Source organism: Anomalospiza imberbis, chromosome 7 (genome assembly GCF_031753505.1).
Source record: "Anomalospiza imberbis isolate Cuckoo-Finch-1a 21T00152 chromosome 7, ASM3175350v1, whole genome shotgun sequence".
NCBI classification, from domain to species: domain Eukaryota; kingdom Metazoa; phylum Chordata; class Aves; order Passeriformes; family Viduidae; genus Anomalospiza; species Anomalospiza imberbis.
This window is the reverse complement of record NC_089687.1, coordinates 22,654,598-22,680,639: the sequence shown is the minus strand read 5'-3', so window position 1 is coordinate 22,680,639 and position 26,042 is coordinate 22,654,598. Positions and strand designations below refer to the sequence as shown.

Genomic DNA, 26,042 nt, shown 5'->3' with positions numbered 1-26,042 from the left:
TTCAAACCAAACAAAAACTCCATATGGAAGGCAACAACTTCAGAACAACCCATTTGTCCCAGTGAGCAGCACAAGCATCAAATTCCCCTCAATGAGCACTAAAAGCTTTCAAAGCTGTTCACATCTGACTGCATGTGCACAACATCCCAATCCTCCCAAAGCAGGCAAGTTCAGCTTGTGACTGTAGGCCACAAATTGCCTATTAGGAGAATCCAGGCTGTTCCTTGCTCTCTTTTTGAAAGGTTGAGAGCAAAGCATGGGCTGAATGGATTCTCCTCAAATGAGGAACAGCTCTTCTATTCACTGCTTGCCCAGTCTGCCTCTGGACTACCCCCATGCACTAACAAACTAGTTCCTGTACACAGCTCAAGAGAGAACAGGAAGTTGTCTACAACCTTAGCCTTAAAATGCTCTTACAAGATAGCAAACCAAGACACATATAGAAAATCCACATCTGAGAAAGGGGGAGCAGTAAAAGAAAGTCACAAAACTAATACAAGCCCACTCCAGCAGAAAGGGGGCCTCATAATAACAAGTTACATGGAACTACATAACGGTATTATAATCATAGCATTTTTAAAAAATCCTGCAGAAAAACAAATCCAAGAGCCAGTGAAATAACTTTGAACTAGAAAATTTGACTGTCTTCCCTTGGTGTCATGTGACCGACTCCTTACTACTACAGACAGCAAGAACCAGAAAACGTATTGCATAGCTCTAAAATCATTCATTTCTAAGAAACTTTTGTTAGAACCTAATGCATGAGCACACTCTGCTACTATTCACATCCGCTGAAGGCTTCTGTGAACAGCGGAGGACTGTGAGACCAGACACAGTCCTTGCTCTTCACACGTGCTGCAATTCTCATTAGAACAGCCTCAAAGTATTTTACAAAAACAAAACTTCTCCATCACATCTACAGGTGTGAATCAGATGGCCATGAGCGACTTCCCATCTTAACACAATCCCACTCACTACAGGAAGAGATAAGAGGCTGAAGCCCACTTTCCTTCGCTTTCCTGCACTCCCCGCAGCGGTGAATGACTTTAGCTATTTACATCACCCGCGACTGGCATCTGCCTCACCCTCCTCCGCGCCGCTCCTTCCCGCTCCGCCGGAGCCCCGCTCCTCCCGCGGAGTCCCCGCGGGGCCGCTCCGGGCCCCGCCGGCCCGCGCCCGAGCCCGTGCCCGGCCGGGAGGAGAGCGCTGGCAGAGCGCGGCCCCGGCCCGCGGCCACGGCCCCGCGCCCCGGGAGACCGCCCGGCCCGGCCCCGCCGGCACGGCCCGCGGGGACCCCCGCCCGCACCCACCGCTTCTTCGGGATGGAGCCGGAGGCCGGCCCGGCGGAGCCGCCCTGAGCCTTGCAGGGGCTCGGGGAGAGCGCTCCCCGCCCCGGGGCCCGCGGCGAGCCCCGCAGGTGCCCGGAGATGATGCGCAGCCGCCGCCGGGCAGAGGACGGGGAGCCGCCGCCGCCTCCCGCTGCCTCCCCGGCCGCGGCCGCCATCGCTTCCGTGTTGTGCCGCGACCGCCGCCGGGTGAGAGGGCGCGCGGGCGGAAGGCGCCGCCCGGCGCTCCCCGCGCGGGCCCGGCCGCGCCCCGGCGCCGCTCGCTCCCGTGCCCGCGGCCCGGCCCGGCCCGACCCGCCGGGCTCCCTGCGTCCTGCCGGAGCCTCCTGCCTCGGCAGCGCTGGGCTTGGGAGAGCGAGCGAAAAGCGTTTAGTAAAGATTTCCCGCCTCCGGTGCTGTAATTACAGACCCTCTGGGTCGCTGAACAAACTTGAGAGAACACAAAGGTGTCCTTTAGAGATGAGGATTGCCTAAGTTAATGATGAAATGCTAATTAATGACAATAGCCTAGGCGGGTTACTTAAGAAATAGGTCGGTGAGGTGGCAGATAATCCTACAGGTGTTGCAGATTTTATCATCGCTGTTGACGGGGCCACAAGGCCCTGGTGAGTGCAGGGCTGCTGAGCCAGGTGCCTCTCTGCCTGTGCAACACGGCTGTCCTGGAAGGGAGGATCCGGGCCCCGGTGATCTGCTCCCCAGCTCAACCCGCACCACAAAATGACTGCTGACCGACTGCTGGGAATGCATCGCCTTCTGTATCTGGGATACCCATCATTGGGCCAATCCTTGCAAAAACTGACAGTTCTCACCGTATCTGGGACCTCTGGGAACATGTGGGATTCCCTTTGTAGCATCATTTTGAAGAGGGAGAAGAACTGGGATTTAAGGGGAGATACAGATTTGATGCCAACCCCAGGTGCTTTCTGCTATGAATTTACCTTTGATGCACCAGAATGCTTTGTATTTCCACTCAGGAAAGGATGTGAAAACTGAAAATATTTTAAAGTAGAACAGATCAGAAGAGGATTTTTTCCACCAGGGAAGGAAAAAAAGCTTAACAAACTGAGTCCCTTACAAAAGACTAAGGAAGATAGGTTATCAGTCTTCAAATATGTAAAAGACTGCTATGGACTGAAAGGAAGCAATCAATCTGCCCTTCATGTTGGTGAGAAGTAATGAGCTCAAACTGCAAGATATAACTTCAGTATTAGCATTAGACTACTTTCTAATGGCAGTGAAAATGAAAAACTGTTGTAGTCTGCCTAAGTAGAGAACAAAGTCACCTTCATTAGACAGTGTTAAGAACAGACAACATACATCTATCAGACGTACCATTATAAGCAGTTCTGCTCAGGGCAAGGTGATGGTTAGATGACCTGCTCAGATTAATTCCAACTTTTCCTCTGTGATATGAAGTATCTCACATGTTGAAGCCTACTCAGTTGTCACACAGGACCCACTTTCATGATCAGCTTTTGCCACTGACTGGCACCGACCAGCTTTTTTGAAGTCCTGAAGTAGATTGCTGGGATCTATGTGATAACTGATACTTTGATAATGACATTTTATCTATCAATGTTGGTTTATTTGTGCATTTCTTCCTCAGATGTTTGTTAAGTGAAATAAAATCCCGGGAAAATTGATAAACTCTCACCCTCTTCCAAACCTCTTCTAGGGACCTATTTCTCCCACAATACTTCAACATGGTACCTTTCCATTAACTAAGCAATTTGCAGGAAGTTCTCCAGGGAGCAGGTGTACTGCACAAGCAAGGAGACTTGGGCTCAGTTCCTTACCTCACATGCAATATTGGTGCTTCTTTGAGTCACAGCTCCCCGTATATAAACCAGGGATAATAGGATCTCCCTAGAGAGACTGGTCTGAAGAGAAATACACTATGGACTGTGTGACAATATAAGACCAACCCCAGTAATGCCTACTGATGAGAAGCAGTTCATAAAAGCCACCCAGGTGTTATTACTGTTTGTTTTGCTTTTATTCTCGCCATTGTTAATTGATTTTATGCCCTTTGTGTACTTTGTCTAGAAAACAGCCTGCAATTTTCCTGGGGCAGTGATTGCACTAGTTGCAAAGGGATCTCAGCCTTAAGTTAGGTTTCTAGTATTAGTGCAACATAAACAGCTGTTGGGGCAGTTCAATAGTTTGGTTATGGAGTTAAATTTTCCCCCTGTGAATAATTTGTATACATGTTTCTGGATTAACTCATGCATATCCACATTTAGCTGTCTGCTGCTGCGGAGGCAGTCTGTAGGGAACAAACATGGGTCTCGACTGAATTTCCATTCACATTGTTTACTGAAGTTCTGGATATAGCTGGGGGGACTTTGAGTCACAGTTACCTAAAACTTTCCACATTGCTGAATACTGCCAAATGGATACCAAATCCCCTTCAGTAGGCTTCAGATTTTCCTAGAATGTTTCCTTGGATCACAGTCACTTGTAAGGAGCAATAATGAGCCCATTGGTCATTTATTTGATCCTAATTGTAGAGCTTCACAGTTAAAAATTGGTCTCAACTAGAATCTGATAAATAATATTTGTAATCACCTCACAACTTATTTCTCAAAAAAGTTCCAGATTAGTTTTTAAGTATGTGTGTGAACTAAAATTTAACTGGAGGTGCTAGAGACGTAGTGGTATGATTTGGAAACTATTGAGAGCCTTGTCTTTTGCAAAGCAGAGGAATAGCTAAGTCACACCTTGTTTTTATGTGAGAGGGGTCTTTTCTTACAATAAGACTGCTAAGCTCCTACCAGTGCTCTGCAGGCAATCCCTGCTTCCCTTGGAAGGATGGCAATCTTCATAAAAAGCAGCAGAAACATAATGTGCTGTCAGATTGTGAGGTCACTGTTTCTCATTTGCTGAAGTGAACCACTGGCATGTTTTCAAAAACTATGTCTAATGTAACCATATAATTCATTCTGGTAAGTAGTAGTGCTGAGAAGAAAACTTAGGGAAGACGAATTTGAAAGTAATATGTTGTGACACTGAAAAGAACTTTTATCAGTAAAAATACCAGCAGATCTACAATGCAGTAGTTGGAAGTATTCTAATTGTTGTTGAGCCAAAGCAGCAGCCTTTGCCATTCCATGAGCTGTCCTGCCTACAAAACTGAGTGCATCTGTAAGTGTAAGTGAGATGCTCAGTGTGACACCTCATATCAACAAAGGCCTGCATTTCCAGAATTCTGCACATTGGCGTTTTCAGGACACATAGTTTTAAAGCCAGTTAACAGTGTAATACAAAATAAAGTTGCCAAAGTACTGTAAAGTTTCAGAGAGGTCTTCATAACAAGGTGTCCCAGAGTTGCATTATGCAGTGGTCCCATGAGAGACCACGGAGGGAACATGCTTTCAGGAAAAACACTACACTACACTCCTAGGCAACTTGCACACAAGCTGTGCAAAGAAAAAACTCTTCTGATAAATCTTCTTGCCTTGAGTGGAGTCCAGAACAGGTTGTAGAGAATCACCTAATATAGCATGAGAGCCACTGAGGTGTAGGCATCAGATGCAGAAAATTAATTGATGGCAAGTAGCAGCTATACATACATCTGGGAGAGAAAGTACAGTGTTCAATCTAAACTGTAGTAAGAATTTTGTAGCATTTCAAAGAAATTTTATTGAAACGTGAGAAATTTCCCAGTCCTGGCAGGAAGTGCAGTGCTGTAGTACATGTCTGTGCTATTCCTTTACTGACTAAATAGCAGAAAAAGTGGGATTCTTTTTGTTTATTTTTCATTTTAAAGTGACACCGCTTTGAGCTACAATTCTTAATTCACCTCACTTCTTCTGAAGGCAACAGAAGAACATTGTCATAATACTAGGCTTTGAGAAAATAGACATAAAGAAGCCTTTGTTTTCTAGATAAATGAAAAAGTAGAAATTAATTTTTTCAAGACTCTTCATTTCGTGGTGCTGCTTGAAAGGTTTGAACAGAAGGAAACACCTATTGAATAAGGCGTGTTCCAGATGTGCTTGCTTTCTCCAGTTCAATCACTATTAAGAAGTGATTGACACGAATGTATTAGAACACCTTTTTGTTCTGTACCCCTGTACAAAAGACACCGCCTACAGAAGAGGTGGGGTTTTGGCTGCCCTAGGTTTAGGATGGGTGTGGGACAGCCACAGCTGAATCATGGACTCAGAAGAAGCTGCTGAGGCAATAAAAGGAGGGAAAAGGCATAAACCCTTGAGATAACCTCTGGATTAGTAATTTTTTCACCAGAGGGGGAAAAAAAAACAAAACAAGTCTACACACATTCATGAACATGTCATTCAACACCAAATAATTCATGCTCTGGGAGGAGTTTGTTGATATGGAATGGGCCAAGAAGTTTCCCTAAAGTAGCTAATTTCTCTAAGACCTACATAGGCATTGTGTCACTTTTACAATGTCAGCAGAGTCCCTGGGAGAAGGCACTGCATTCATCCCTCAAACCATCCATCCATCCATCCATTACCAGCTTACAGCACTATGAGCTCAGCCTGTCAGCCTCAGTGCCACAGAAGAAGAAAGGCCCAGGTCTCAGAGCTTGGAGCTATGAAGCAGCCTGCAGGACCTAAAGCCATTGGCAAGGATCAGCCTGGATTTGAAAGGTTACACAAGGATAGGAGTGATAATAGGGGAAAAAATATAAGAGAGAGCATGGACCATGAATGAAACCTCTAATTTAGGGATCTCCAACCAGAAGCTGACCTTTTTTATATAGAAAGGGTTAGTGGGCAGTATGTTCTCTCTTTAAACATACAAGAAATGCAGATGTTTTGGTACATGGTGGTCAACTCTCTCCTAATAAAAAAAGTGTAAAAGGAGCTCAACTATTTCAGCTTTCAGTCAACAAGATGATCTGAAAGCTTAGAAATGCTAGAACTTAAAAGTATGTACCTGAACAAGAGATGTTCACTGAGAATCAAGTACTAATTCCTTGACCATTGTATATTTAAAAGTGTACATAGACTCCAGTGAAACTGCTGTAACTCCACTGGTGCTCCAAAGCAGAGTTATCAGTGATATATTTATACTACTGCTGTACTTAGTAACTCCAAATTTGAATTTTCTGTATACCAGTTTTCCATGGAAGAAAAATACTTTCTAAATTGTTAGCTGTATGCATAAATAAGTTTGTACATCCCTCTGTTGAAAGCTGACAACGCTGTTTGCCTCTGCAAACGGAATGAGATTCATCTCTGTTTCTTCTGATTACTTCTGGTAGTCAAACCAGTTGTGCTCTGTCACTGGTAGCAAGTGGCAGGTGTGTTTATCAATGTACATACTTTGCAGGTGCACAGTGAACTCATTTCACCTTCTTCATTCTACTGGAACGACAATCCTGCTGCATCCAAAAAACTAAGGGAAGAGAGACAAGCTTCATAGAAAACTGCATAGAGATGTATAGCCCTGCCCAGTTTGAACTCTTTCACAGGGTATGTCGAAAGCTTGTCAAGAAAAAAAGCTTTCGTATTTACTTTTTGAGGTAATCCTGTAAAACCGTAGTTACCACATATGTCCTCTCATGGCTTGGTCGGTGAAATTAAGCATAATTTGACATTTACAGACAGTTAGCTTTCAAGGTGCATATCCCAAAAGAGCTATAGTGCACACTTCTTTTTTACTGCCCCAAAACTTTCTCCACTTCCCCTTTTTTAAGAGAGCTGGCTGTTAAAGTGAAATGTAACTGCCCAGCATGACAAGGGAGCTTCTGTAGAAACTATTTGCCTCTACACTTTCCTGCCTGTTGCAACTCCTGTACACATGCATTTTGTCTTGGTGACATTATCTCATGACTAGTCTCAGTTCTCCATTCTGGAAAATAGATTATATTACAGCATTTTGCTGAATTATCCAGTCTAATAATGTAGCATGATGCAGTAAATTTTTTACATTAAAATTTTCCCAATCTCCTGCAATTTCTCAGAATTTGGAGGAGAAAGAATAAATTACATAATAATGATATTTGCTTAATTCTGTATTTTCCTTTTTCATGTCCCTAGACATATTGGTTCTAATAACTATTGTTATGCCTAAGGGTATATAACATATAAACTGTATTGTGAAAGAGACTGTTGCTTGTGTTTTACTTAGAAACTCAATCCTTGTGTGTCCTTTTGAGAAGATTATAAGTATGACAAGAGCTCTACAATTTCTGGGTGAGAACAGCATCTCAGGAGGAGGCTAAATACAAGGATATGAAGAGGGCTGATTTTGCTTGAATGCAGTTTAAGTTAGTTGAATTTTTACTTGCTTAATTAAAATAAGAAAAAGATGTTAATAAAAAGCCTAGTGTATTTATACAGTTCTTGTCTGAATCTTTTACAGTTCTTTACAGCTGAACAGGGACATTTATCAGATGACTTGGCAGAAATGTTTGACATATTTCAGTTAAAACTCTAACACTTAACTGTTGTAGCTGACTCACAAAAACCCTTTCCTGGATCAGATAGCCAGCCAATTTAAGAAGCAAATCAGCTATTGCAAATTCTTGGAGTTTAAAGAGAAGGAACATTTTCTTCTAGTAATTATTACATTTTAAGACAATTCCCTAAGTATGCTCTGGGGAATACCAAGGTATGCAACATCAGACACACAACTGAGCAACGCAATTGTGTAAACATCATGTTTTGGACAGGCAAAGTGTTTGAATAAACTGTGCAAAAACTGTTCCCAAAAGAAAGCTGACAAATAATTATGTGACTCTTTAAAGTGAACAAAACATACCTGAGGTGTTTGACTCTATTTCTAGGATTCCCTTCACATTGGTTTGATCACTTTCCATGTGAAACAATGTCTTTTCCTTTGCTTAAAACAATAGGTTTTCATGATCTTGAGGGAACTAGATGTCAGAACAGAATAAAGATAAAGATTAGATTAAGCCTGTCTCAATAATTCTTCTATCATATCATATTACTCGATAGTTATCTCCCACACAATAGTAAAATTGTCCTGTAGAGGTAGCTAATGGAAAGTCAAGATTATATAACTAAAAAGAGGGAATTTTATTAAACACCTGAATTTCCAGGTGCTTTGTGAAAATGGAAGGCAGTTTACAACTACTCTGAGACATCTGTATTTGTTCTGATATATGCAGGCACCCATATCCTTTTTATAAATCAGATGCATAACACACAGCTTTTAACACACAGCTAAGAGTGGAGACTATCACTGTGATTTAAGGTCTAATGGGGAAATGGGTTAGGCTGACTCCTGATGTTCTGCAGATTTGCAGTTTATGCACCAAACTACTTTAAGTTATGCTTATCCAAATAGCCACTTTCTCCTGTGCCCTCAACTTGTATCTTTTTTCAGCCTTGAGTGATACTCAGTTCCTTCTTAATCTGTTCCCCCAAAGTTTCCTGCAATTCCTTCTAATTTGGCTCAAATTCTCTCTGGACTGCCAAAACAGAGGTGCTCTCCCTGTATATACTGAAGAAGTGTAGGGGACTAATACAATTAATTTTGAGAGGCATGCCTCAGAATGAAGACACTCAGGAATACGTGCAAAGATAATGAGAACAGATTAGATGAGGGTCAGCCAGAGTGTGGACAAACACACATGGTGGTATTAGGCATTTAATGGTCCCTTCATGTGCTGTGCCAAGAGGGAATTGAACACCCTAAGCAATTACATGGCAAGATAATGGAGGCAAACTGAACATTTAGAAATGGCTTTTTTTGAGCTTGCCACAGAAAGCTTTGGCAGGAGACTGCCAATGCTATGAACATAGGATATTCTGTTTCCTTGTACCATGTTTCTTTTGTACCTCTCCTGTCGCTCAAGGAATGGAGAAATGGGAAGGCAGAATTGCAGTCAGCAAAAGAAGAACCAGAGTCACAGAGCTGTGAACACGGAACTTAAACACAAGCTAGTGAGCACCATCCACCATGTGGTGTTGCACTGGTTAAACAGCAGAACCACAGCAGAAAAGTAGTGATTTAATGGTTTACAGGCAGCTAAATTACCACTATGCCAGTACTAGACCATTTGCATTTTGTTTGGGGCAGAAGCACGCAGCTTCCATAACTTACTCTCCTTTTCCTTGGAACTGGATCTTGTTCAGTTCTGCCCCTTCTGAGCTCAAAAAAAAAAAAAAAAGCAAGAGGAGACAGACTGAATTAAGAATAATAAGATCAGGTAGTAAATCAAGGAAGTTTGAACAAATGTAGCTAATTCTGTCATTATGTGAAACAAAACAAATGTTGATTTAACTCTAGTTTAGGCTGGAGCAGTCCAAGGCAGCTGAACAGAATATTTGAATGAGTAAAAGCAACATTTCTGCTCAGATGCAAATCTGTTGCTGGTTTTAAAATACAGTTTTAACATCAGAATGCTGATGAAAAGGGTTGATTTTCAGGATTTTTCAAATTACAGCACAGTATATTAAGAGAAATGAGTGGCAATTTATCTGACTATGCAAGGCCATAAACTGGAGCAGTTCAGCAGCTGCTCCACAGGCAGCTAAACTGTCTTTGTGATGACAGAGAGACCCTCATGGAGGAGAGTAAAGTGGACACTCATGGGTAGGAACCACTAAAAAGCATCATTACCAATAAGTAAGCAAGCACTGCTAAAGCAGACAGAACAGTGACAGTCACTAGCAGGCAGCCTGGCCGTTTGTCTCCCTTTCCTTTTTCCTTTTTGGAAATATTGGTTATTTGTTGATTTTAACTTTTTAAAGTGTTGTGTCCTTCCTGATAGTGATGTGATTTGAATTCACCTGTATATTGATTTGCGCCTTGTAGAAGTTTAATTAAGTATATACAATTAATGACTGGCGTCAGCTTATCCTGTGGAATTTGCAGCAGCAGGACACCTTAAATGCTCCTGCTGCTGCTGCCTTGCCAGACCTGAGGACTCCAGTCTCAGGCACTGTCAAGCCAATGCTGTTCTCCAGTGCTTTGTTTCAATAGAGAAATGTGGCAATACAAGGGACAACAAAAGCAGCTCCTTTTTTGAAGAACACAAAATAGATTAAGCTGGTCTCAGCTGAAAAGGATGCCATCAATTTAGACAGCAGCCTGCTCTTTCAGCTGAAAACACGGGAAATGGAGCAGCACAAATGGGTGAACTGCTTGATTCTCCAAAATATTTGTGAGATAATTAATCTCTGCTGCTTGCTTTGTTTGATAGGGGACCAGCTTACTGCTCCATTACATGCAGTGATGTTGCTGAAGAAGGTAGGCATTTTCAAATGAGAGAAAACCAGAATTTATTTCCTCTTTAACACAACATTCTTTGTGTGTTGAGAAGTGAAAAAACAAGCTGTCCTTGTGTTCATGGCTCCTCAGCGCTGCAGGACTGGAAGTTTAGGGGCAAAAGAACAGTTGTAAAACAGAAAGTAGGGGCAAAGAAAGCAGTGCCAGACTTTGAGGGAGAAAGCACTACTGTAAATATACCTAATGACTAGGCATAAAAAGAGGTACTAAGTGATTCCTCATGCCCTTGTGAGCTGAAAGCAGCTTGGTGAGAAACCTCAGGGCAATTATTCCCAAACTTGCTGGAACATCAGGACTCTGGAATATACTAGTGTTGGCTCCCGTGCTAGAGCACTCCCTCCTGGCCTATGGATGCACTAGTTTTAAGAGGGCAGTTAAGGAAAATAGTACAACCTCATGACTAAGGGAGACTAAAACCATGCTAATAAATTCAGCAGAGGGAGAGTTAGAAAATTGAGACATTTATCAGAACAATTATCTTGCTGTTTGGGCCAAAAGCATTAAAACTGCCTTACTCCATTTAAAATAGCAAGTTTCAGCTGGAATGGAGAGCGTGACTCCTGGTACATAGGGAAGCAAGACAGAGCTAAAATGACTGTTCTTGAGCCCCTAATTTGAGTTTTTCTTCTGTGTTTGAATTTTTCCTTAAATGGCTAGAAATAATTTTTGTCTTATGCCTCCACTAAGATGTTTAAATTCCTCATTTAGTGCTCAGTACATCATTCAAATTCTCCAACTCTCAGAGCAGAAAGCACTGCTTTCGAAACTTCAGGGGCTTTTACGGAAAGCTTTTTAGCAATTATTTTGTAATCAACTGATTGTGTATTTATATATCAGCAAAGTATCTTCTAAACACTTTTGTTATAGTATCTAAATACATTTTACTGCAGCTTCTAAGCAGTTTCTAAAAGCCATTAAAAATTAAAAAGGAAAAATTATTTGCCTCAGATTTATTTTCTGGGTGATACTGTGTATCCCAGAATTGCCAAGTGTTCCTGCCTTTCGTAGCTCTTGCTTGATTTGTATGGCATTGCTGGTTGTGTTAAAACAGGCAAACTTGATCCTTATGCCTTGTCAATCTTACTTGAGATTTGAGTCAGTTATGTTTTGACTGGTTTTAAAAGAAAATATTTCGAAGTTTGGGGGTTTTTTTCCCCTGTCAACCCTTGATTTCTCATTCTATCTTACCTTGTGCATTGCTTCCAAGACTCTTCAGAATGTACCAGGTGTTGGAACCAGACTCCAAAGCCAGCTGCACAAGCATCCCTCAGACTTCTGGAGTGCTGACCTGTAATGAGCTGATTTTAATCACTGCCTCTGTGGCAAGTTTTGTCCTCAGCCCTGCAAATCCCTGCAGGAGGTCCCAGCACAGGCCCAGCAGTGGGTTCTGGAGCCCCCAGCTACCACAGACATCCCCATCTCACATCCTGAAACACAGAGGCTGAAGCTAGACCCTGAGACCTGGTGACATCTTTTAATTTGACCTACTGCATTTGGGGACAGCAATTATCTTATGCAGACAGCACTTCTGTGAAGGCCATTTGAGATTCAATGATTCTGAGTTCTGATCTAAGGAGATCTGCAAAGCTGAGCAGGGTGGATTAACAAAACATTTTCTGATCTCTCACAGCCTAAATGTGTCATTGCAAAGGACTGGGATGTGCCGTTTGTGATCTTTGCTTCCAAATCCACCAAAGCCCAACCTTCCTTTTACCCAGCAGATGGCCAACTGCTCTTGCTAACAGAAAATAAACCTAAGCAGAGGCTTCCTCACTAATGTTTATAGCCCTGCAGATGGACACTTTACAGGAAAGGCAGCTTTGTTAAAACATAGAACAACAACCTAAGAAACTTTAAATTCAAGACCTGTAATTTTGTGCTCAGTGGCAGAGCTCCTTTTTCTTCAGGCAAGTATGCTTGAGTGATGAAGTACGTGCAAGGCCTCTGGGAAATGTAGCGCGTGCTCTAGAGATATGGGTAGTTTACTTCTACAAGGAGAGCCAAGACTGCAATAACAGACATGGTAGGCTTTGTGCCCTTGGAAAAGCTTAGAAATATTAAGCTTAATTACAGGATATAATATAAATAAATGCTTTGAAGTTTTGTTCAGTGCAGCTCTATCTGCCCTTCCCTGATGCTGTTCTTTCCCTGAGGGTTCTTTGATCTTCAGAGGACACTGTTGGTTTAGCTGAACCCAGCTGCACACAGGGGTTGCAATTTTGGCTAATGCTTGTGACTTTAGGTGGTCAGAGGGCCATTTTAGATGGGAATGTGAAAGTCTAAACTTGAGGTAGTATTTTCTCCAAAGTTCACATTTAGGATTCACCCAGCAGCTCAGACATGGTACTGCAGGATGTAGTAACTCATCCAGAGGGGATAGGTTCCATTCACATACTTAGAATTATCCCTAGTATTTTGTCTCTCACCATCCACTTCTGCTGGTATGTAGTTACCAAAATAGGCCAGCTGATGGACAGGCATCTTCTAGCATCAGTGACGGTCTCACAGTGACAAAACAAACCAGCTAATGGAAAGCAAACTGGAAATGGAAACAACAAACTTTCATCCATTGCTAGGATATTATCCAATCTAACACAGTATGGCAACTGTTGGCAGACACTCAAAAGCTGGAGCATGGCATGCTTGAGAGGCTTGGACTGACCAGTCACAGGCTGTGTCAGCCACCATCTCCAGGAACTGAGGACACAAAAGACATCAGTTCTCCTCCCAGACCTGCTCTGTTTGCAGTAGTTTTCCCTCCTCTGCTTTTCCCGTAACTATTACAGCCAGTGCTACTCAGTCACCAGGGAGGTAAATGCACACCACATCAAAGGGTACAGTAGAACAGAGATTACAGAAGACAGTTTCCTGCTTAATTTTATGTAACTTCTAGCAGTATTGGAGTTATTGTTTTATCTTTCCTCATATGTAGCTAATTAGTTTTTTCCATCTGAAAATCTCTTGGATAATAACCCAGCAAAGGACATAAAATAAGGAAGTATGACTCTCCACTGGAAAACAAAGAAAACTGTCAGGAATCTTTTAGGCAGATAAAGTAAATAAAATAGCATTAACAATCTTAGCAAAGCTATCCAGATTATGAAATTACAAAGCCCTTTTCAATAAGCTTTTTGCGTTACTTAAACACTGTGTTGTGCAAACAGTTTTAATGTTGTCCTGTTACTGAGCAGGAGGTTATGCAACCAGGCCACAATACACACGTTGCTTTTTGAAGACAAGTTCATAAAGCAGCAAGGTATTGTAAAAGTATTGTTACAGAAGCAAAAGCTCTTTCAAGTTGTTGTAACTGCTCATGTCACAAGAAAGGGAGGTTCTTTAAACTCTGTATCATTTTATATTATGCATGTAAGGCATAAAAAAACGACCTTGGGAGACAGAAACCCTGCCTGCCTCAGACAATAATGGGTGCCTCAAGTGTTTGTCTTTCAGAGGTGGCAAATAATACTAAGTTCATGTACACAAGTGTGTGTACACACTTGGCTAAGAAATGCCAAACAGGTGGAAAGAAAAATTTTTGGCATGGAAAGTCACTAGCTGAGGCAAATGTCTGAGAGGGTAAGGCCGAGAGTGATTCTGTCCCCTGCTAATGTTTTCTGCCATTTTACTTTGGCATCTATTACCCTGATACTATTTTCTGCCCTGCCCCAGGTGTCTCTAAGCTTAGTATTTGATTTTGCACCCTTTTCTCTATCTTGCTCCCTATGCTTGTTTCAGGCAACAAGCATGGAGTAAATCTGGGGTTTTATAGAGCCACTGTTCAAAACTGCTTGAGACTGCTCCTACACATTTGCAATAATAAACAACAGAAGAAAGAACTAAAATTAATAAAAACATGACAAAAAGGCAGAGCTAAATGTTATATACAGTAAAAGCAATTGGAAGTATGAATGTACAAAAAGGCTTGATTAGCATGTTATGAAGGAATAATCATTTTTAGAGAAAGAGCATGCAGTACTTATTTCATCCACCAAAATATCATTGGTTTTGTGTTTTAAATCCAGTTTTGAATAAACACTGTGGAGCAGAAATGTTAGATTCACTTTCTTCATTTTGTAAGTACATGTCACTTTAGGTCCTCTTACAAACAGGTGCCCAGTCCTCTGGTGAGCACTGGAGCAGACTCAGTGATGATCTAGTTATGTTCGGACCACGGTTGCTCCAAAGGGAGAGATTCCAGCTAAAAATAAAAGTCTTCAGTCTTTTCTATCATACCCCCTTTTGGCAGAAGAGAAATATTTGGCATAGAACTGCTCTGAGAACCCCACACCAGCTCAGAGGTTGCCTTGCAACAGAGCCATACCAAAAAAGAGTGGCTTGGCTGTAGCAGAATTTTCTCTGTAGCCTTTTTTTTTTTTGCACTGGGTTACCCATAAATCACTAATTAAAAGGAAAAAGATCCTTCGAAAGGATGGATTTAGAGTTATCAATGAGACTTGCTGTTTTAATGCCTATTTTACATTTTACAAGAAAGAGAAGGAAATTACAGTAAAGATCTTTTGATAACCTTGCAGATTCCACTCATATAGCTAAATCCTATTTTGTGAAAAGCTCTATGTATATTGTGCCTTTTTATATTATCTAGAATTTCAGGACACAAGATGGCAGTGTACATATTAGTGATTCAGGCTTGGAAATGCTCCTGCTACTCAAACTAAGCATGTAACATTTTATTTAAGCCTATATTAATCTGATCATGGAATTGTGGTATTAGAAATAAACCTAAAAGTATTTGTCAACAGCAGAAACAAATGCAATTTGCCAATAAATCAGTAATGCTTGAACAAGCGTTAGGTAAAGCTTAATTCAGGATTTTATTGTACACAACAACACTCTGGAGACATTAAAAGCCTCTTATGAAACTCCTCAATTGCAATAACAAGAGGGTATCCCTTTATGAAGGAATGGAAGCTGGCTCAGTCATAAGAGCTTCCGAGCAAAACTGGCTGCTGGGGAAAAGCACATAAGAGAGCTGGCAGCCTGAAATATGTGGAAAGCTCAGGGCTCTCGGAGGAGTAGTGCAGACCACTGAAGTGGAACAGGCTGAACACTATCTAAAATTGAACAGGTGCCTTTCTGTGAAAAAGCTAACAAAGCGGACAACTGTTTGGCATGATAATTGAGAGAAAAAAAATTTCACTGAGGCATCAAATTAGGGGATGCCTAGGGGCCTATCCTAGGGGATAGGTCTCTGGCTGAGGAGAAGATTGCTTAAAGAGCTACAAGGAGTTGGACCTTTCCATGTGTAACTTCAGAGGAAGTTCATTCAGAGCCTCTCTGGGCACCAGTGGGTAAAGAGAACTGCAGTAACGAGCTTTCAAGGCCACCACCCAGAAACCTCTTTGGTTGGGTTGAGTTGAATACTGGAATTAGTAGGTGTAGCTAAAAAGTTGTTTTGGCTGCCTTTCCTATCATTTGGTCATGCAAACATGGCCTTGCTACATAGTAAAAAGAGCTCTTAGAAAAACAGTAATATTTCAGAGTATAAAATAATCCTCAAGTCATTATCCCTGTGGGATTTCTAATGCTGACAAAATTCTAGGCACTCCTCCTTTCTCCTGGGGAATGTTCAGGTGACTTTGCCTCCCTGTACCTAAACTCGTGGCCCTAATGGGCAAGTCAGATTGACCCAGGAGATGCAAACTCAACACCAAGGTTCATTATTTCTGGATAGAGCTCTTACTTTGACAGAGTTATTAGGAATTAGATCATGAAAAAATACATATTTCTGTCAGACAGGTGTGATATAATTATTTTCTGTTTTTCTCTCCAGAAGGGGAATATTTGTTATCCTCCCTTGTACTGCACCATGGAAATCCTCCCAGTGTGAGTGGAGATGGGTGTACTGAGCTTGACCAGTGTTTTTGACAGAAGGTGGAATGTGGGGACTCCTGGTCCCTGAGTCTACTTTTCTTGTGGTCATTATCTATGTGTAAAAGTATAACTGTGTTCCCAACCCCTCAATCACAGCAGCTCCAGTGAAAAGTTGTCAGATTTTTCATGGTGGTCCGCTCCTTTTTTTACAATTGGCCAATTGCTGCTTGTTATGGCCTTATGTTCCCACACATAAATCACTGGGTTAATACCGGGACCTCTTTTCCCTCTCTCTTTCTGTGTTTGCATAAGATTGAATTTGGAGTTGATTCAAATCAAATAATTCTAATGCCTGGTATTTTAACTGCAGCTGGGTGTGGATTCATGACTAAAATAAAGTGTATTACCTAGCAGTTTCAGTCATTTGGTCTATTTGTCACAGTAGATTACAGAAAGTGTGTCATGCACAGAATTATGCATGCACTTTTCAACCATCTAAAATGGAGGATAAATTGAACATGTCATAGTTCTAGGAGAGTAATTTATATTGAGTACAAGCTGGGAAGGGACTAGAGCCAAAACCTCAGATCTAAATTACTTGAGTTCCAGGGAAATTTTAATCCAAATAAATACTTCAGAACTGTTCATTATATAATTAAGTGAACCAACAAGAGACCATATCTCAGCACTCACTCCCAAGCTAAAGAATTTACACCAAAATTGAAGTTTAGTGGTTAAGTCCACAGATGCTTAATACTGACTGTGATCACTGTATGGAGTAACTGCCAACTATCTGTTGTAACCACCCCACATGTCCCTTTTGGCTTTGCATATATTACTGTTCTTCATACACAAACTTCTCCAGCCCAATAACAGTTCCTCACTGAGAGTGTGTTATGAGGATTCACAAACTCGTATTTTTTTCATGCATGGACCATTGAACTTGGCCTCATTGTCTTCTTTTCATTGCAGGTGCCACCAATAATGTCTGAGGACTGAGAGGAAAAAGGAAAACAGTTTTTTTTTGCTGCTTCTGCATGATCTTCCCTGCAGTCTGTCCCACCTTCTTTAGCCTCTAGTCAAAACCCAGCTATTCTTATCATGGCAGTAGTTAGCCCATGTAGACATTCAGTGAAATTCCATCTTAGGTAAAACAGTTCTTACTCTTCTATTCAGAATCATTCTTAATCAAACCTTCTTTTAGCAGGTATAACCAATTTCCTCCAAATCAAACATAATCTACCCTTTTCCTGTGATAAAATGTAGATGTAATAGCCCACCCCAAGATTAAGTCCTCCCTCCCCAGTATTTTACCAAAGCACCTCTTTGACCTGACCCAACACAAATCAAAACTAATGTCATTCCCATAGTCTAAAACAACTTTTTCTCCCCAAAATAAACTCTTATTTTGACATTAAAAGGAAATGACCCCCACAAGTTCAGGAAGTCATGGCGCAGCAGAGTGATTGTAGTCCTAAAGACACTTTAACCTTTTCATTTACTGCAAGCATCATCCTTCTACATGTTGTCACCCCATAATGTAAAAGGTGAGGTCTGGACTAAGAGGGATGGATCAGGAAATGTTGGCAGGCTGGAGATTGTTACCTTCTGGTAACACAGGCACACAGGATCCAGCTGAGGCTTGAAATCTGTTCAGAGCAGGCAGTTACTGGGGTGAAGGATATTGGGGGTTATCACTACCACTGATACATTCCCCAAGCAAATACTGATGGTCATAATGAAAGTAAAAGGCATTATATTTAAAGTCAAAGTAATATGCCTGTGAAACATGCTGGCAAATGATATCATTTAGGCCAAGTGCTTAGCAGGATTCAGTAAAAGGTTATACATACATATTCATACATTTGTCCAGGAATTAGATTAGACCTGATAAAAATTCATAATGGATATAAATGTTCACAGTTCAGAGCATAAATCAGCCACCAGCCTGAGGTTAGAAAATAACTTCCCCTAGAGTCAGGCTGTTACATAATTATCAATTACACTTGCAGAGGGGGGAAAGGAGGTTGAAGAATAGGCCAATTTCCTCAGAGACATCTGGGAATTACTATTGGCAGACAACTAATTTAGATTTTATCTGGTATGGAAGTTCTTATTACATCAAATAATGTAATTTAGAATGAAAGCATGTGATTTATTTTGTATTTTTTATTCTTCATGTAATCAAGTTCATGCCTGCGGGTATCTGCAGGCCTTTCCATTACAAGCCAGCCGAAGTTAGTGAAATTCACTGTGCTGTGTTTTCTCACCAAATCTCTTTAAAAACAGCTTCACATTTTGCAAGGAAATCAGGCAGAGTCCCAGCAATTTAGTTTATCAAAGCTAGCCAATTAATACAGCCAACTTACTGTCTATATTAGTAGAGAAAAAGTTACATGTGTGAACTGCAGCAAAATTTCATTCCAAAAAGTTCTCATTTTCATTGTTTGCATAGTAACCTAATAAGAGTTACAGAGGTCCTGAATATCTCAAATTATAGCATGGGGGCTACTCCAGGCCTACTTTTTTTGCTCGGTATTATCAGCTCACCTAAGCAAAACACACACAGTCAGTGGACTTGTTTCCATCAAGCAACACACCTCCAGCTTTTGTTGCACTTGAAAACAGTCTGTGAGCTCACATAACACACACTGCATGCTGAGAAAAGCAGCCTTTGTGACCTTGTAAACAGAGAGCTTGATGGAAAATCAGATTCTTAATCAATTGATTAAGAAACTGCAAATGAATACAGGCAATCCTTTATGTTTGCTGCATTGGGATAGTAGCTGCATTCTGCTATAGTTTCTGGAGCACATGATACACTTACTGCAATTACAACATCAATTATCACCACAATAGATATAAAAAGCTGAGAAACATCTATTAACAAGACATCTCACCAGTTTTCACAAGAAAAAGGAGTGGTACTTGGCATCAGTTTCTCCTGAGCATAATTTCTGTTCCTAGTGAGTATTACTAGAAATATTGCAGTGTGATTGCTCAACATCTGGAAGGTTCTAGGGCCACAGTCTAAAAATAATATGGTCTTATTTAAAAATTTTTACCATGTAAACGTGAGTGCAAATTCTGTGTAAACTCTGTTCAGACAGATTTATAAAAGGAATGGCTGAAGAGAAGGCAGCAGATGCAATGTAGCAGATTTTTTTAAAAGGTTTCAAATAATATTTTGTAAAGATTTAAGTTGAAAGATGAATTCCAGCTGGCTTTGCTGTGCCAGCTGTGAGCTGCCGAGGACAGCCGTGCCCTGAGCACAGGTGCTGACTGCCCAGCTCAGTGCTGGTGCTGCCGTGCAGGTGCATTACAGGCTCCTTACCAGCTGCCCTCGTGTAACTCAGGGGCTGCAGATGCAGCACCACTGTGCCATGGCTTTCTAGGAACAAACAGGGCAACTCCTGTGAGCACAATTAGCTCTCGACAGTGGCAGCTTTATCAGTCCTGCAGCTGAATCAAAAATGAAGAATACAATTGTTTGGGGTTTTCTTGGCACCATTTGACACCAGTCTTCTGCCAGTCACATCTGCAGTTCTGTCATGTCTCCTGCCTCCTTCTGTCTTGCTACTGCTGCTGACACCTTGCCAGCAGCAAGCCATTTCCCTGGGATGCTCTCAGGCTGCTTACAGCCCAGCTGCCTCACTCTGCCAACTACCAAACTGCTGCTCCAGCTCCCACATTGGCTTCTCCCTCTTAAAAGTGGTTTACCTTATGCTGGAAACCCCAGTATATACTGGGAACCTCAATACAGAGCTGCAAAGGCATAGGATACATTGAACTGTGAGGGGATGTTTGGGCTGTGAGAGGTATGGGGGTGAGGACTGATTTTTTAAAAAATATTTTCAACAGGATAATGAAGTGAACTTCAGAACTCTGCTGACATTTACAATTGTATGTCTCAAAAATCAGCAAATGAAGAATTATAGGTGAGGTGTAAAGAAACGATGCACTCAAAAGTGGTTTTTTTGACCTAGAATAAGGCAAATTGATAAATAGTGTACAAATAATCCAAATAATCTTTCAGTGGAATAAATAGCTTGAAAACTATGGATTGGAAAAGAAAATGATGGGAAACTGTCCTTTTTCCTTGGCTTCTAGATGTGAGTTTGCATAGGATATGGCAAGGCAAAAGAGCAACGTCATTTTATACTCCACATGAAGAGCAGTAACATCATCAGGTTAAGTAATTTTCTTTTCAATTTAGGCGTAAAATATTCTGTTGTATCCCTAACGCTGTCAAAAAGAAAAAAGATAAATGAGAAAGAATTCTGAAACAAAGCCAGAAAAACAATAATTGGCTGGAGGCCAAGCTTATTTGGAAATACGTGCATATGTTTAACTTTTCCAAACCTTTAAGAGTGATTAAGGGGAACTCATAGTGGACAACTTCTTCTGGAACAAGCTGCTTAGAAATAGAAAGTAGAAAAAAGAGGTTAGCAGGTCATGGGCTGCCAGAGATACCGACACTGCTTTGTTAGCTGCTGCTGCTGCTGAGCAGCCACAAAATTACTCTGGTAGCAGATCCCCAGAGCGCATAAAATGAGGGTTGCATTTATATATTCTGAGAATCAAGCTTAGGTTTTGTTTTCTCAGAAACTCACTCCCATGAGAGAGACAAACCTCCCATGCTTCTAATAGGTATTTAGATAAAAACAAGGCACATGGTCCAGTGCAGTGCTAAGGACCACACTGATTCTTTGCTATTTCTTCCTATTCAAACACAGTCTGGGCCAGCACCTGTGCAGCTGCTCCAAGAGCAGCTCCTGCAGAACAGCATGAATAGAGACAGCAGATTATTTAGATTTGAAAATTGGTAATGACGAACTGCCTGCTGCATTAGTAGAATATGTGGGGTGTGACAAGAGGCTGAAGGAGCAAACAATGTTTTATATTCCCATGTCATGTGACAATCAGAAGGAAAATCTTAAAAAAAAAAAAAGGCAAGAAAAAATAAAGGGTGGTAAAGCAGCCAGCTTGTCCCATTCTCTCTGAAAATCAGAACAGTAAATAACTTAGGGTCTCCCCTGTTTAGCAAACACTATTTTTTACAGAGGACACACAGAATGAAATGTTAGAAGATAAGGAAGGTATTCCCTAGAAGAGATTATGAAAAACCACAGATTAAAGATCATTTCTGTTAAGAGTTCTATTTGTATAGATTTAGTATACTAAAATACTTTGATAGAACAGATATTCTACCAATGCTTGTATTATGTCTTGCATCAGAAAATGAAAGTCAAGGAGACCTCTGCATTATTCTCACTTTCACACTTTCTGGATTTTTTTCTGGGTGTGGAAGGGGCAACAAAAAATCCATGAACAATTACAGTGTGCAGTTCAGAAAAATCTAGGCTCCTGGGAATGCCTGAGAATTTAAAGGGAAAGAAAGGCAGGCAAGAGGTGGCTCAGCTCACCTATGGCATAACTGTATTCCAACACTTGGAGGATAGTGGGGGGGTTCAAAAGCATGTCAAACATGGGATTCTGACTCTAAAGCTCGGGATGCTTTTAGAGTCTTTGTGAAATGTTTATTTAGAGTTAGTCTGGCTTCAGAAGTTGAAGTCACAAAACTAAATCTTTTAAAACTCTTCCCACTATATTCAATGCAATGCAGGCTGCAAACATTTCTATTCACACAATTGAACCTGTATTGTAAATAGTAATATATTCAGGGTCATTAATTCATTTATCTATTTTAGCATATTTCAATATTTATTTCTAGAATGGTTGTTCTATTCTAGATTTATTCCAGAACTGTCTTGGCTCCAGAAAGTCATAGAAGTATCTCCATCTCAGGCATACTGATACTGTAGTATGCCCTGGGTAAAACAAGCATTAGGATTCTAGTTGGACTGGGTGCACAGATCATATCATTTATTATTTGCAGATGCCAGGACACTAAAACTTTCAATTGTTTTCCCACCAAACTGAATAAGGCAGATTTTTAATACAATTACCTCTGTATAATTGGAGACTAAATCAATGATGACTGTGTCATTTGAATGCTACTTTAAATAATTACATTTTTATGATACTGTTTTGTTGCACATGGCATTATCAAATAGCTTATTCATTTTCCTGCTGACTGTGATTTGATTTTGCATATTTCTTTGTGACAGAAGAAGCACGTTTGCAACCTTTCTAGTTTTCTGGGATACAGTGTGCATTGCTTTTAATTATTTAGGCTGACACACAATAACACTTGAAGTCCATAGTCCACAGTGAGCGAAACAAGAGTGAAGGACTGGGTGGACTATAACTTCCCTGAAAAATAAAAGCAGCCACCAGAAGTCTTTGGCAAAGCCCTTAAAGGAAAACAAAATGTGGGGTAGACAAGGCACACAGAACTTAAGTGTTATGAAGGATTTCCCCTACTCCTTTCAGAGGAGAAGCCCTAGTCATTGCCTGTTTGCTTCTGTATTAAAAATTCTGGACAGGCAATAGGGAGAAGGGCCGCGGACTACTCAGTCTGTCATGGTCTGTTTGGATCTCTCAAATTCACAGGATAATGTACTTTGCAAATTAAACTTTATTTTATAAGCTCATTAGGAAAGAAAGCAAACATGATGAAGAAGGGCTCAATCAAACTAGTCTAGCTCATGAATTCACTAATTCATCACATCAGTCATGAGGTTTCTAACTCACAAGTTCTCTAATTCACAACATGGAATTCATTAACTTGTAACTCGTGCACTTTGCATATGAGGAAAATACCTATCCAAGGGTGAGAGTGCTCATCCTTCCTCCTTGGTCACAGTGCAGGTGTTCCTCGTGTCACATAAGAAGCACAAACATTAGTGTTTTATCAACACTGTTTTCATCACAAATCCAAAGCATAGCACCATACAAGCTACTATGAAGAAAATTAACTCTATCCCAGTCATAGCCAGTGCAATCTCCACACCTTATTCCCTACTATTTACATCATGCTCAGGTCCCATACTATCCAACAGATCCTCATTAGCCACCTTCCTCTTTCCCAGCCTTTGATATCTTCACAGGTATCATTCCGTGTAAAATGTCCATATAACGCCTGTAAAATGTCCATTGAATTCATTTAGTCCAGGACATTATTCTCTCTCTGTTCTGGTGGTCACTCAGGACCAGAGAGCTGCTGTGTTGTGTGGAGTTATTGGGCACCAAAGCCAGCTCAGGTTGGGTCACTGCTGCATGTGCCCCACTTCTTGCACGGCATGTTCTGCACTGGCAGTGGTTCCTGCTATAGCAATCCTATAACATGCAACTCAGGTCATAGTTTACAACAATTAAAAGGTGCATCTATTACAGTTTCCATCTCTCTTTAGACTCCTACCCTTGCCTCTGCTGCAGTGTGGACTTATCCAGAGACTCCAGTCCCTTAGGGGTGGACCTGCTCCAGTGTGGACCTACTCATGGGCCACAGTCTCTGCAGGGTACAGGTGATGTGGCCTGGCCTTACACACAGCCACAGTCACTTTGAGGTGCACCTCCTCCAGCACAGCCTTATCCAAGGGCCACAGTCTCTCCAGGGGTGTACCTGCTGTGCTACAGACATATCCATGGCCACAGATGCTTCTGCTCCAACATGGTCTTATCCACAACCACAGACACTTCAGGTTGTCCTGCTCCTGCAGGGACTTATCCACAGGTAAGGTGCCTTCAATTCAAGCTAACACTGGAGCTGCAGCCTGTTTGGGCCAGCAGCGACACCCAGGCCACGGGCCATTCCAGGCACATTGCCAGGGCTGTTATCAAAATGCTCCCAGGCACAGCTGGATAGGATGATAAGTCCAACAGCAAACAGCCAGAGTGAAAAGAAGCCACTAACAAGGTCTAGACTAATGTGCAGCAGGGCAAGCAAGACCTATGGCAAGCACAGCACCCTGCCAATTAATAGCTTAATAGCACTAAAAGCTATAAATTCAGTCTAGCAAACTCTGACCAAATCTGTCACTACCTCAAAGCATTTGAGCCCCAAGTTGGTCACCCAAACAGGACTGTCATGGTTTAACCCCAGTGGGCCACTCAGCCCCACACAGCCACATGCTCACTCACCCCAGTGGGATGGGGGTGATAATTAGAGTGGTAAAAGTGGGAAAATTTGTGGGCTAAGATAAAGACAGTTTAATAGGGAAAGCAAAAGCCATATACACAAACAAAGCAGAAGAAAGAATGTATTCACTTCCTATTAAGAGGCATGCATTCAGCCATCTCCAGGAAAGCAGGGCTTCACTACAGGTATTGGTGACTTGGAAAGAGAAATACCCCCAGTCCAAACATCGCCCTTTCCTTCCTCCTTCTCCCAGCTGTATATGCTGAGCACAACATCATATGGTCTGGAATATCCCTGTGGTCAGTAGGGGTCAGCTGTCTCAGCTGTGTCCCCTCCCAGCTCCTTGTGCACCCCCAGTCAGCTCCCTGTTGGGGCAGCTCGAGAAACCGAGAAGGCCCGGACACTGTGCAAGCACTGCTCAGCAATAGCTAAAACATCCCTGAGTTCTCTTTTATCTCTTTTAATACATTGTTCTCAAAAATTTTTCAAACTGAAAGGAAGTTGATTTCTAAGGTTGAGTCATCAAGCTGTAACAAGACAGCAACTCTGACAATCACGCATTCAAATCATATCAATGCCAGCTTATTCTACAGGATGAGACAAGTACCAGCAGATCAACTGCTCCTGACTCCTCTGAGTCAAATTTAAAGCTGAACTTTCCTCAGGAGGATTAAGGGTGTATATTCTACTTACTCATATTCATGTACAAAGTCTTACCACTTCCTGTATTTCCACGGTTCCTGGGAACGAAATCATAACCAATACTTAATGTCTGAGATATGGGAAAAGGTTGTGGGCATATGGTAACTATTTCACTAGTCCTATAGACAGGATCTTCTCCATGAAGACACGAAAAAACCACTACTGTACTTCAGATGGTATGTTAACTTCATCTAACCTTTAGATGGTAGGGGATAGTGAAGATGAATTCCAGCCATGGCGGCTGAAAACATGTCATCTTATGCCAGTTAGCAAGCAGGGATCTACGGTCCATCTCATGACTGTGTGATGGAAGAAGGGAACAGAACTTGTGTCACATGTCACGCTGATTCCAGGCTGTTTGGTTTACATTTCAGGCAGAGATCTCTGTAAAACAGAGGATGTCTTCCTACCACTGAGTGAAAAATAGATGTTGCTTCACTGATTCCTTTCGTCAGTGTTTTTCCAGGGATATCACAGCGATTGATTTTAAACTAAAATTCTTTATTAAAAATGTAATATCAAAAAACCTCAAAATCCCAGATCCTCAGAGTCACTTCTCATTACAGTTTCGGTCAAAATAGTCACTGGTTGAAAGGTCAGAAATTCAGTAACTGGAGCTGACTTGGCAAGTCATGACTTGTCTCCAACATTTTTCAGAGGTTTGAAAGTTGTCATTTCAACAGATATTTTCTTACATTGCTTTTTAATCTGAAGGTACCCAAACTAGCAAGTTTTTTAAAAGTTTGTTTTTCAGCAGTAGGTGGCACTATCAAGTTTCCCAAATACTGTAATATAAATTAATATAAAATTCTGTGCACATAAATTATTTTAAAAGAACATGAAAATATATCAGAGTAAATTCTGATAATAAAATAAATATTTTT

The 26,042-nt window shown here is 41.3% G+C and overlaps 1 protein-coding gene across 4 annotated transcripts in view; it reads right to left on the bottom strand.

Moving 5' to 3' along the window:
* AGPS (alkylglycerone phosphate synthase) overlaps nucleotides 1–26,042 on the bottom strand; it is a 76,030-nt gene that overhangs the window by 49,258 nt on the left and 730 nt on the right. For 2 of the 4 annotated variants that reach the window (XM_068195961.1, XM_068195962.1), the window contains exon 2: nucleotides 11,769–11,868. In XM_068195961.1, coding sequence (XP_068052062.1) covers nucleotides 11,769–11,868 — 100 coding nt within the window. Of the gene's footprint in view, nucleotides 1–1,310; nucleotides 1,537–11,768; nucleotides 11,869–21,838; nucleotides 21,918–26,042 lie in introns of those variants that run through there. The other 2 variants (XM_068195964.1, XM_068195963.1) reach the window with 2 other exon arrangements.